Genomic DNA, 13,011 nt, shown 5'->3' on the forward strand with positions numbered 1-13,011 from the left:
TTCTTTCTCTGACGAGGATACATTCATATTCACATCACACACAGAATTAACTTTTTCACGCAATGTGAAGGATGGCAACACCAACACATGCATTATCGAACCAAATGGCACACTTTCCATTACCAAAATGACATTCATAACCATCATGGTCCAAACGTGAAATACTTATTAAGTTTCTGTGTAATGAGGGAACATAAAGAACATCTTTAAGTACAAGCATGAAACCATCAACTAGCTCTAAAGAGACATCGCCAACAGCTTCAACTTTTGCTTGGACTCCATTTGCGACTTCAACGCATCTTTCGCTTCTTTGCGTAGTCCTCGTCGAATGGAATCCCTGTAAAGAATTTGCAACATGAACCGTTGCACCTGAGTCAATCCACCAAGTAGATTTCGAATACTGTGTATACAAGGATTCATTTACAAAAGAAATAGTATTCTCACCTCTTTTTGCCATTATTGACTTTAACCAGTCGGGGCAGTCTTTCTTGAAGTGCCCCTTTTTCTTGCAATGTAGACATTGATCTTTGTCTACTGGGAGAGGCTTTTGGTGATTCTGTTGCATAGGAGCTTTTCCACGTGCCTTGAAAGAGGGGTTAGCAATCTTTTTCCTGTTATCCTTCACATAGTGTAATGAGCCACCATGTGAGGATCTAAGTCTGTCCTCTTCCTGCACGCACATGGCTATCATTTTCTCCATGTCCCACTGTTCTGGCTGCATGTTATAATTGACAACAAAAGTGTCAAACTCTTTAGGCAGAGAAGCAAAAACCAAATGCATAATGTGCCCAGGCTTGAGCTCAAGATCCATAGGCTTCAGCTGTGCTGCCAAGTTATACATCCTCATGATGTGGTCTCTTATGCCAGTCCCTCCGCCATTGTACCTCTCTGTGGCCAGCTGCTTGAACAGCTGGGTAGCATATATCTTTGAGGAACCAGTGAACTGATTCCTTATCTTGTCGAGGTACTCTGAAACGGAGTCACACTCTGCGATCGAGCCCAAAATGGCAGGCTCAATCGTATTCTTTACCAAAGCCATACATTTCTTGTTGGCAGTGGTCCACTGTTTGTTTTCAAGGGTGTATGCCAACTCCAGTGGAGCATAGTCCCTTTCCTTTTGCTGCCATGCAGCATCATCATCACCATCAGCCCTCACTGGCTTCTGCGGAGCTTGTGGCTGCGGTGTGGTCAGCACCCAGTCAACTTCTCCACAAACGAAGGAGAACTCAATCTTCTTCCTCCATTCTGTGTAGTTGTTGCCTTTGAGAATGGGTATCTCTTTGAGACACGCCATTAAGTTGAATGATCCTGAAATTCACAATCCATAAGTGAGATCATAACGACAATTGCATGATTTATTTCCAACGTTGGTCAAAAAATAAAACATACAACTGCTGACGCAATTTAAAATTATATCACCGTTGGGCAGAAATAGAAATAAAAGCATCAAAAGAACTTTTTAAATCATGATGCAGTTATTAACAACGTTGGTCAGAAAATAACAGCACCATGATCTAATTAACTTTATCATGCTCTCACAAAATTTAATTATCTCGTTGGTTCAAATTAAATTTAAATAGAGCAATAAATATGACTTTTGCAGCGGAAACTGTGAAATAAATCTATTTTCAGAAGCAAAACACTGTACAAAACTTTATTAATCTCTAATACAAATTATCCCGTTGGTTCAAATTAGATTAGAGACTAAAACTATGCAAAAAACATCAATTAAATGCTTCTGGAAATAGAAAAAACAAAATATCAGAAGTTACTGTGCAAAACGCGAAAACCGGCCCACGCGCGAAAACGGCCCACAGCCCGTTCCCGCGCGCGGCCTGCTCGCGCGACGCAGGCGGCCTGCTAAAACGGCCCACGAAAATGGCCCGCTAAACCCGGCTCGTCGCCGGCCTAGCGCGCGGCGCGCGGCTGCAGGCCGCAACCTGGGCCTGGGCCGCGAAAGCGGCCTGCCGCCGCGTCCCGTCTGGGCCAAAAGTGGCCCGTTCATCCTGAGCCGTCCGATTTGATCGGACGGTCCGGCGGCAATTGCGGCCGAACAAAACGGCTGCCGCGGCCGGCTCCCCTAACCCTAGGCCATTTCCTTCTTTCCCCCGCGCGGTCTCGCCGCGGCAGCCGCGGCGGCGGGGCTGTCTCTCCCGCGCCCGGCGATGGCCGGCGGCGGTGGTGGAGGGATGGCCCCGCCGGCGCACGGCTGCGGCAGCCCCCTCCTCCCCCCTTTTCTAGCCTTCCCCTTTCCTCCCTCCAAAAACCGAAGGTTCGAGATCCAGATGGAGAAAAGGGCCGGCGCCACCGCGGGTCCCCTCGCCGGCGAGCGCGTCCACCCCGAGGGTTGGGCGCGCCGCTGTCGAGCGGTCCTGTGGTGGTGCTTTTGCGCCCCCCGGGCCCCGAGCAGATGCTCCGGCGGCTCGGGTGAGCCTTTTCTCCGGCGAGCCCGAGGCTCGGCCGGCCTTTGCCACTCGCCGGCGATGGCCGGCGGCGGTGAAGGCGACAGCAGGTAAGTGGTCCCGCGTCTCCCTGTCTTTAGATCTAGGGTTAGGGTTAGGGTTTTATTTCTGTTGCTTTTCTTTCTTCTTCTTTTTCTCGATCTGAGTCTTTTCCCGATCTAGAGTAGCTTCTAGGAGGTGTCTGATACCATTGTTAGTGCCTAGCCTAGGATCACTAGAGCACATCTAGTCGGGTTCGAGAGAGACATAGGAGCAAGGTGTTCCTGGTGAGTGCCTAGTGCGAGTGAGAGGGAAATAGGTTTACCTTCACCCCTAGAGGTGGGAGCAGCAGAGCTGCTGGCCATCGCGGGTTCTGTTGACGGAGTCTACGCAAGGCAGCGACGCGCAGTGCCGAGCTTGGTCGCCGGCGAAGTGGCGGTACTTCCCGCCGCTACTGCGCAACCTAGATCGGTAGGTGTGTCGGTGGGGGCGGCTGGCTTTGGCGAACCTCGTGAGCCGAGCCGGGTCCCCCCACCCTGTTTATATAGCGCAGCGCGACAGGGGCCCACCACCCATTGATAGGGTGAGCGCCCCCGATCAGGGCGCAGATCAAGGTCCTGATTGGCCTTTGGCCAATCGGGAAAGAGATCAATCTAACAGCGTCAGCAATGCCAGGCGCATGGTACAGTTCTGTTACGAGGACCTACCCAGGCAATACCAGAGCTGCCTCATGAGCCTGTCTATATTTCCACAAGAAGGCAGAACATTCAAGAGGACAAACCTAGTCAGGCGGTGGGCTGCCGAAAACTTTGTCAGTGCGAGGGATGGGCTGGCTGCAGTGGATGAAGCTAACCGCTGCTTCGATGCTCTCATTGCTCGAGGCCTCCTTCAACCAGCCGACATTGGCCCAGCAGGCAAAGTCAGGAGCTGCACCCTGCATCGTCATGTCCACTCGTTCATCACAAAAATGGCCAGCTATCAGACTGTTACCGACAATACGGATCTTCGATCTGAACTGGCTCACCGACTTTCCACTCGCAGTGGAATTCTTCAATTACTAGTGGAGAATCAGGCTGCTGCAAATTCCAACACCTGCTGGGGAATAATCCATAGGCACCGCCACACTCCTTCAGGAGACTTGACTCATGAAGTGGTAACTTTGCTAAACTTGTTGCCTGCATCTTCTGATCAGCTAGGATTGGTCAAATTGCTAGATCTAGAAGGCTGCAAAGGTTTGAAGAAGCGACACCTCAAGAAGATTTGCAACAAGATTTTCCAGCTCAAGTATCTGAGTCTAAGGGACACGGACGCTACTGAGCTGCCAAAGGAAATCAACAAGCTCCGGTACTTGGAGACACTTGACATCAGGCAAACCAAAATAAAGTCATTCCCTGCAAACACCATTGCCCTCCCAAAGTTGATGCATCTCCTTGCTGGTTGCATAGATCATGAGAGCACACAAGTCATTGAATCAGACGGACGGTTTTCCACGGTGCATCTGCCAAGTCATGTTGGGAGTTTGACAAACATGCAGGTGCTTTCCCATGTTGAGGTCTCTGAGACCGAGAGTGACACATCAGAGTTGACAGATGTTGGCCGGAAGCTGCACTTGAGGAAACTGGGTGTGGTTATCCGTGGCAAGGATCCTCGCGGTGTTTTGCTTCGGGTCATCGGGATGCTGCATGAAAGCCTATGCTCATTGTCAGTCCATCTTGAACCAGTGAAGGCTGAGGGTGAAGTTTACTCCATGGAACCACAGGCTCATGGTGGCGATGCTTTTGACATACCCAAATCTCTTGAAAGCCTGAACATCAAGGGCGTGATAAGTGAGCTGCCCACTTGGATCGGACAGCTTCATCGACTTTCCAAGATAACCTTATGCCGTACCAGCTTGAGAGAAGGAGATATACAGAAGTTGAGTGAGCTTGCCAACTTGCGCTGCGTCAGGCTCTGGCATCAGTCGTATACCAATAAGAAGCTTACCTTCAATACGAGAGAATTCAGAAAGCTAGAGCTTCTTGTCGTTGAGGACTCAGGCATATCTGACATCCACTTTGCTAACAATGCAGCTCCTATGCTCAAGAAGATAGTTTGGAACTTCACCGGTGCGGAAGTTACTCTGTCAGGTATCCAAGAGCTTCTAAACCTGAAAGAGGTTCATGTCGGTGGCAAATGTGACGAGAGTCATCTCAGTAAGATTAAACAAGACATCAAAAAGAACCCGAACCTCCCTGATCTTTATCCACCAATCCATAATAACCCCAATGCAGCTTCGGCTATTATTGCTGCCACCTCCACCGCTGCTACTGGTGCTGCCGCTGCAGCTTCAAGCAACGCCTCTGTTCCGAAGTAGAGACTATACTTGGTGATTTGTTGTGTGCTCTGCTCTTATCTTCTCTGAAGGTGTGCCACAGTGTGTGCGTGGAGGTTATTTACATTATGCCGGTGTGTTTGAGTGTGCAGTAACTGTGTGGCTGTTTATTCTACTTTGGGGCATTTATGGTTAGTATCAAGCTCATGAGAGTTGGATTTGTGTGACCTTTGGAGTGTTATGGTTTCATAGGCTTAATGGAGCTCAAATTCCCACGTAAACACCTTTTATCATGGACAGATTTCTAAAACAGTTTCTCTTATGGAAAATAGGCCATGTAAAACCTGGATATGGAGATTGAAAAACCAATATATACAAGATATTTCCTTTCCTGTGTCTATGCATTGCTGGAAAGTTGAAGGGGTATCGACAAAATTAATTAGGGAATACGAATAATGTATGATAGGATATTGGTAACCTAGCAAGTGGAGGCGCAAGTTAGCTGGATCATCAAGCAGGTCGTGGGAGCCTTTGGGGAGCAAGTTGGGCATTGCTTCCCAATCAAATCATTCATGGCATCTAGCTGTTCAAATTGTTGGTCTGCATGGTGAGACATATCGCAAGAATGTGGCGAGACGAGTTGCAGGTTCAGCGGCATGCATCGAATAGATCCTGTAACCAATGAGTGACAGAGGATGAAATAAAATTAAGGTATGGCGAAGCCAATTAGCAAAAGTCGAGTTGAGGAAATCATAGAAGGAAACCAAAGATGAATATTTTACGTCCAATGTACCATGTATATATCGCAAATTGCAATAAGTACCTATTGACGTTAAAATCGGAACAACACACGAACGCACTCGAATGTGCGGCGTGCGGAGAGGCTCCTTGCAGCTCCTCTGTGTGGGCTAGTCAGACCCGTGAGGATGGCCGGTCAGACCAGTCTCGTCGGGGCTCCTAGCGAGAGGCCAACAAGCACCCTCCCAGGAGGGACCCTGTCAGCCGTCGAAGCAGGCGCACCTTGGGTTGCTCTAGGCTCGGCAGGCCAGCTAGGACGCTTCCTCATGCTATGGAGATAGGAGAAGACCATCACATGGGGTTGGGAAAGTAGGGTAACGAGGAAGAAAGGTAAAATGATAAAGATAGATTGGTTTTGATCGATTGTGATGTTCTCAATCGGTTGTGGCCCTTTATATTTATAGGGAGGGAAGGTCTTGCCCTGTTGGAGTCGAAACCATAATAAATCTCATAATAAAATACAACTCCTAGTTGGATTACATAGCCCAAAATCAGTCTAACCGGATTGGGGAACCGGTATGACCGGTCTGCCTAGGGTGCAGATCTTTCCAAGGTCGTAACTCTCTCATCCAAATTCCAAATCGGACGTTATACATATGAATCTTGATCTACTCGACAAGAGCTACACAATGGTGAAGTCCAATTTGCATTTTGAAAACTCCAAAACCGGTCTGACCAGATCTGTCCAAATCTACCAATTTTAAGTTCGAACGGTACCTTCATTTTATCATTGGTCTTAACCTTTCTCTTTCTATCTATCATCACTTCACTATCTCAAAAAGATGCAATCGCTAGCTGGCTGCACACGTTTTACGTGATCACCGAGGTGCAGCCTCGTTACTATCGTGCTTATGTACGTCACTCCTCCCTCGGAAAATCTTGAATGGGTTCAGTCATTCAGGTAAACTCATAACCAAGACACAACACCGAACAATCCTAAATTAACCAACCGCGGAAATAAAGGTTGACCAACATTTCTCGAAAAAAGTTGAACCAACATTTCTTTGAAAAAGTTGAACTAATATTTCTTTAGAAAAAGTTGAATCCAATATTTTTTTAAAAAGTTGGACCAACATTATTCAGAAATAATTGATGCAACATATTTTTTATTTTCCGGCTTCTCCTCCGGCTCTGGCAGCCGGCCTCTGAGGCACACCGCCGCAGGGAGGCGCGAGGCAGCCGTGGCGGCTCGGGCAGGAGAGGGCCGCTGGCGGGGCAGCTGTATGTGGAGGCTGCGCGGGGCGGTGAGCCGGCCGCGGGGGTGGCCGCGGCAGCGACGCAGGCCCGTGTGGGGGCGGCAGCGTGGGCACAGGAGGAAGACAGCAAGGGAGGGAGGGTGTGGGCTAGGGTTTGGCTATCGTTATTTTTTTCAAAATACAAACGCAAATGTTCATGTATACAAACATATACACGCTCGTTTATATTTACATAAAAGACACATCCGAACTAAATGAGCACTGGTGAAAGATTATGCTAAACAGCTAAAACACTACCCTTGCGAGCTTCTTCGATGGATGTTAAAATTGATGAAAGTCACCGTCCATATCAGGATTGCACACGAGACTATCCAAACTTCATCAGCTCTCTTTGGTACTGAAGCCTGCATCGCAGTTCAAATTTGAATAGTACATTAATGCTGCTAGTGAAGCGTCAGGCACGATTACTAACCAGTGTGCAAGAACGGACGGTGGGGAAATTATCTTTGGTACTAGTTCTGTAGTCCAGCCTCTTTGTCTTGGGAGCTCAATCTGATCAACACTATGTGCAGAATTTGAAGACTGATCAAGACTAAGTTTTGCTCTCGATAAGGCAGTACGTCGAGAAAAAAATTCAAATTCTACTTTTTTTTAACGAACCAGACAGAAGAGCTGCTGATTATATTAAACAGAGTAAAATGCACGAGCAGTCCCTAAACTTATGCGAGTGTGTCATCTAGGTCCCCAAACTTCTAAAACGCAGATTGAAGTCCCAAATTCGCTAATTGTCCCATATAGGTCCAAAGTTTTAGAACTTCCATTAATACGCCTACATGGTATCCTGACTTCGTGATGACGTGGATCCACACGTGGGGCCTGCTCGTCAACCTGCCACCACTATTGGCACCAAAACAAAGGGATTTTTAAAGATCCATAGTCCAGTTCCCACATCTCCTCAATGACACCATAGTATCTATCTTTTTTCCATTGTGGTCTATTGTATGTATACGGACACCACTATTTTAGTTTATGCTCTTTTGGTCTTGGGCTCTTATGTAAAATGTGTACCCTTTTATCTCGTATCCTTTCGAATGTCGATACTGAGATGATGAACCCCTAGCCAACGATGCTAGTTGTTCTTCAATCGTGTCATCACCTATCAGTCGTCACTGCAACCAAGAGGCGAAAGTGTCAATGTGATGATGCGTAATACAGGCCTCAGTCTTCCATTGGTTTGAGGACCGTACAATAGCTTTGTGCTCTTCCATATATGGAGCTACCAGGGATGTTGGTTGCATAACCGTGAAGTGTGCTTATGCCATGTGCTCTCATCGATGTCCATCTGACCTTTCCTCCCTAGTGTGCCTTTTCCCTTGAGTCTCCCATCATGGCGTGATACAGGAACTCCAATTGAACTCAGGTCATCAATAAAGTCAACACAAAACTCAATAACCTCATTTGTTCCATATCCCTTTGCGATGCTTCCTTCTGGATGGGCATGATTACGAACATACTTCTTCAGAACATATTGTGTAGAAATACAAGACCGAGAATAAAAATCTCTACAACAAGGTGGACTAGAAGGTGGATCATGATATTAAAGAAGGAAGGTGGAAGGACCATATCAAAGCTGACAAGGCATTGCATCAAATCATTCTACAGCTTTAGTAGATTGTTTCGATGGATTGCCTTCTGAGAAATCATATTGAGGAATGCACATAACTTCATGATTGCCATTCTCACATTCTCTGGTAGAATACCCCTCACTGCAACAGGCAGCAATTGTGTCATCAAGACGTTGTAGACATAAGCCTTTAGATTTATGAATTTCTTCTTTTTAATATTTATTATTCCCTATATATTCGAGGAGTAGCCCGATGGGACCTTGATACTATTCAACCACTCAAACATGATTTCCTTATCTTGCTTGTTGAGAGTGTAACTTGCAAAGTAATGTCCTTCGTCTCTCTTTTCCGGATGTAGGTCATTTCATTGTTTCATACGTTTCAAGCCCCGACGTGCTTCAATTGTATCCTTTGCCTTTCCATATGTACCCAGAAAGCCAAGCATGTTCACACAAAGATTTTTCATCAAGTGCATCACATCGATTGCATTATGGACCTCAAGGCCGTCCCAATTAGGTAGCTCCCAAAATATAGACTTATTCTTCCACATGGGTGCATATCCGTCCTCGTCATTCGGAAAAAGTTGGCTACCAAAGTCCTTGCCAAAGACTACCCTCACATCATTTATCATAGAAAATACGTGTTTACCATTACAGTGAATGGGCTTAGTACATTTTTGTTTCTCTCGTTCAAAATGCTTCCCTTTCTTTCTTAACGGGTGCGGAAGAAACCGATGATGGCCTATATACGTGACCTTCCAACAATGTTTCAAATACATGCTGCATGTATCATCTAAACAGTGCGTGCAGCCTCGATATCCCTTGTTTGTCTATCCTAACAAATTACCAAGCGCCGATCAATCATTGATGGTTATGAACAGCAATGCTCATAGATTAATAGTCTCCCTTTTGTCCTCACGTACACCTTCTTTCCATAACTGTAAAAAGTTCATCAGTCTTAGGTAAACATCAATGTCATTGCCAGGTTGTTTTGGACGTTGGATAATTAGCAGCATCATAATGAACTTCCACTTCATGCACATGCAGGACGGAAGGTTGAACATACATAAGGTCACATGCCAAGTGTTATGATCACTATTGAACTCACTAAATGGATTGAATCCATCCATACTTAAACCAAACCTTATGTTCCTTGCATCCTTTTTAAACTTAATCAATTCATTGTCAACTGTTCTCCACTGGGACCCATCAGTGGGGTGTCTGATCATTTCATCTTGCTTACGTTCTTCTTTGTACCAACGCATCAACTTTTTATGTGCCTTATTTCTGAACAAACACTTCAAGCTTGGTACTACAAGAACATACCACATTACCTTCGCACGAACCTTCTTCTTGCTTGGATGCCCCTCAATATCACCGGGTCATCTCGCCTGATCTTATAACGCAGCACTTCGCACACAGGACAAGCCTATAATTTCTCGTAATCCTCACCACAATACAGGATACGGTCATTAAGACATGCATGTGTCTTTTGTACCTCCAAACCCAGAGGGCAAACAACCTTTTTCGCTTCGTACGTTGAGGATGGCAATTTGTTCCCCTCGGGAAGCATGTTCTTTATGATTTTCATTAACTCATCAAAACCCTTGTCAGAAACTCCATTTTTTCCTTCCATTGCAGCATTTCCAGTGTGGTACCCAATTTTTTGTGCCCCTGTTTGCAATCTGGGTACAACAATTTTTTATGATCATCTAACATACGCTCGAACTTCTTTGACTCCTTCACATTCTCGCACATTGTTCAACCAACCAAAGTACAAGCCTGCAAGGCACAATTCTTTTTTTTAAACAGAAATGTGTAACCCCTACCCTATACTCAAATAGCAGAACACTGTCATTGTCGATTTCGGCAATCAAGATATCTCAATTGTGTTAAGTTTGCTCTCTAAAACAACAGCCAAGTGATGTGTACTACAATGAAAAACAATCACCAACCAAATCTCAGAAACAATAAGATGTGTATCGCATAGAAAAAGTGTTAAGACTTGCATTCAATAGTCATGATATTATCACATACTCAAGCTACAATTCTGTGATATTCTGCGTAACTAGCATCTTGCAAATGCAAAACTAAGAGGTGCATAAAAAGCTGAAGGGGCCATGAACAAAGTGTTTCACCTCGACCATCATAGGCGTGATGACTAGGAGGTTTGACAGGTTGCAGCCAAGGGCCAAAAGAAGGGATCCAAGCTGGTAGCGCTCGATGGTCGATGCCGTCTTCCAGGGGTGCAGGTACGCGAACGCCGCCACGGATACGGCCGAACATGCTGATATCAACATGAAGTACGCCGGGAACATCTTCCCCAGCAGACTTCCAAACTGGTGCCTCGGTAAGTACCTTCAGAATCAAAAATATTTTATCAAAACATTGTCAAAGTTTAGAATATGTTCCGAATGGGAATATTGTCAAAGTTTAGAATATGTTCATTAAAACATTGTCAAAGTTTAGAATATTTCATTAAAACATATTACTCCCAATACGTAACCAACAAAGAGAGGAACAACCCTACTTGTTTGCAAAACTGCAGCAGTGGCTACCAGAATATTCAGAATGTATAATGACAAAACGGTGACAGAATTCATCGCAGTATCCATGCAAGCTTGCATTTCATCCAATGTTTCATGGGAAATCTAGCACCTAAGAGCGCTCTCCATTTAGTGAAGAACTGCTTGATTCCTCAGAAGTCAGAACTCTTCCCAATTCAGTATGCTGAAGAACTACTTTGATTTCCTCTCAACTTGAATATGAATAATGCTATTGAATTTAACTAGGAAATATGAATGCTGTTGATAGCAGCACCTTGTTAGCATGGAGGAGACCGCCATGGCTGGAGGCCTGGAACTGGAAGCTAGAGACTAGAGAGTAGTTCATCTCGCCGGAGACAACGATGAATTTGAGTCGCACACCCTGCGGCATGGCCGGATTGGCGGATTGCCTCATCGCATCAGAGAAGGCAGGGAGGGTCGCACCGCCGGAGACGATTGGAATCGCGTCAAGAAGGAGGAGATTCCCATCGGAGATCTGGAGGGCTACGCGCACCAGGAGAGGGAACGAATCGCGTGGACAGTGCTAGAGTGCCGTGCTCGGCGACGGCGAGCAACGGGTGGAGCACGGTGAGGACGACGCGGGAGAGACAGAGGGGGACAGGGAGATAGCGTACGAAGTGGCCGTGGGAGGGAGAGGAGGACGTCTCCCAAACGGAGCTAGCAACGAAGCGCGGCGGCGTCGCTCGCTTGATTACCTGAACATGATGGTGCCGCCGATGAAGGCGACCCAGAGGCCGGCACCCCAGGCGGTGGCGAAGGCGAGGAGGTGGACCAGCCTCGCCGCCGCCGGTGCTGCGCCGGAGCCGGAGCCGCCGAGGCGCAGCGCGTCGGGCGCGAAGAGGACCCCCGCGGCGAGGAACGTCACCGCCGTCAGGAACCGCGACGCCCACCCCATCGCGAGGGCCTTTCTTGGCGCTCAGAACGGCGCGGCTGCTGCCTCGCCCTCGGGGAGGTCGTGGGGAGTGGGCGGCGAGGACTGGAGGGAGGTGTCGCGTGCTGAACTGGGCAGAGGAGCTCTGAGCTTGGAGTGCAAGCGAGGAGGTTGGAACGGCCGGAGCCTCTGTCGTTGACCTTCCAGAAGAAATATGGAACACGCTTGCTGGGAAAAAAAAGAAAAAAATATTCTGCGTCAAATGCCACATTGCGCCATTGACACATTGTCTAGGCCAGATTTCTCTTGAAACTTCAGAGAGGAAGAAACAAATCCATGGGGCTTTCAACTTGAAGAAATTCAGACAGATTCTGTTGCAAGCTCAAGCTTTTCTACTAATCTTTTTTTTGAAACTTTACCAAACAACTAATCTGTGGACAGTGTTTCAATCAGGAGCCTAGGAGGCCTGCAAGCACAGAAGTGTTAGGAACGGTCAGCCCATTCTATCGAGCAGCCCAGGTCACCGAAGCCCAGCCCAAGTATCTTCGTTACAAAAGGAGCAGCATAGCAGAAGGGGGAGGCATCGAGGAAATTACTAGAACTAGTCTATCTCATGTTCTTTCTTCCCCATCTCTACTACTATTTCCTTCCCGCAGCGCCTCGACCTTGGCTCTGGTGGCCGCCACCTCCCCGGCGAACCGCTCGGCCTCGATCTCCCGGCACTCCCGCTTGGCCTCGATGCGTGCAAGCTCCACCGGGACGTGCTCCTCGTTCGCCTCCGCCGCGGACCTCACCTCCAGCTGCAGCTTGCGAAGCACCTGCTTGGCACGGTCCAGCTCCCGCGCGCCACCTCCTCGGTACAAGATGAAATAAACTATTTTTTAAATAAAAGCGACTCGTGCAAGAGTCGGACACAAATAAGCCTCCTAATAACAAACCCTACATTTATTCTATTTTGAATAAGCCTTCTAATAACGAACCCTACATTTATTCTATTTTGACCAAGATCTCCCTATCTTCACTTGGTCACAGTTCCATAACCGCTGACCGGCCAACACACACCCGCTCGCATCGGCTGGACCCATCTTGCCTTCCATCAGCCGATCCCTGCCTTCATCGGAAAACCCTTAACAATTCCATTGGCCAAACCCTTATATCCTTGTTGGCCGACTCTGTTGACTTTTACTTCATTTTGACATCAAT

The 13,011-nt window shown here is 47.2% G+C and overlaps 2 protein-coding genes across 3 annotated transcripts; one reads left to right on the top strand and one right to left on the bottom strand.

Annotated features, from left to right (window-relative positions):
- The first annotated feature begins 3,120 nt into the window (after positions 1-3,120).
- On the top strand, positions 3,121-4,794 carry LOC117834644 (disease resistance protein PIK6-NP). Its single transcript, XM_034714179.1, has one exon. The coding sequence runs from the start codon at positions 3,121-3,123 to the stop codon at positions 4,792-4,794; it is 1,674 nt and encodes a 557-aa protein (XP_034570070.1).
- Positions 4,795-8,959: 4,165 nt separating this feature from the next.
- On the bottom strand, positions 8,960-12,558 carry LOC117834028 (uncharacterized). Of its 2 annotated transcripts, XM_034713636.2 has the most exons (3): positions 11,633-12,558; positions 10,509-10,728; positions 8,960-10,152 (listed from the first exon to the last, which is right to left on the bottom strand). In XM_034713636.2, the coding sequence occupies exons 1-3, from the start codon at positions 11,830-11,832 to the stop codon at positions 10,132-10,134; spliced, it is 441 nt and encodes a 146-aa protein (XP_034569527.1). In that variant the 5' UTR covers positions 11,833-12,558; the 3' UTR covers positions 8,960-10,131. The 2 variants fall into 2 exon arrangements, with proteins under 2 accessions (XP_034569527.1, XP_034569526.1); XM_034713635.2 differs by lacking the exon at positions 8,960-10,152 and having other exon boundaries at positions 10,212-10,728; positions 11,633-12,555.
- Between the last annotated feature and the right edge of the window lie 453 nt (positions 12,559-13,011).

The sequence above is a fragment of the Setaria viridis genome, chromosome 8 (assembly GCF_005286985.2).
Source record: "Setaria viridis chromosome 8, Setaria_viridis_v4.0, whole genome shotgun sequence".
NCBI classification, from domain to species: domain Eukaryota; kingdom Viridiplantae; phylum Streptophyta; class Magnoliopsida; order Poales; family Poaceae; genus Setaria; species Setaria viridis.

What these genes read in the sequence shown, in the direction of transcription:
- LOC117834644 (XM_034714179.1), top strand. Translation starts at nt 3,121, where the DNA reads ATGGTACAGTTCTGTTACGAGGACCTACCCAGGCAATACCAGAGCTGC.
- LOC117834028 (XM_034713635.2), bottom strand. Translation starts at nt 11,832, where the DNA reads ATGGGGTGGGCGTCGCGGTTCCTGACGGCGGTGACGTTCCTCGCCGCG. An exon ending in GGCGGCACCATCATGTTCAG is followed by an intron (nt 10,729 to 11,632) that starts GTAATCAAGCGA and finishes TTGATTCTGAAG; the next exon opens with GTACTTACCGAGGCACCAGT.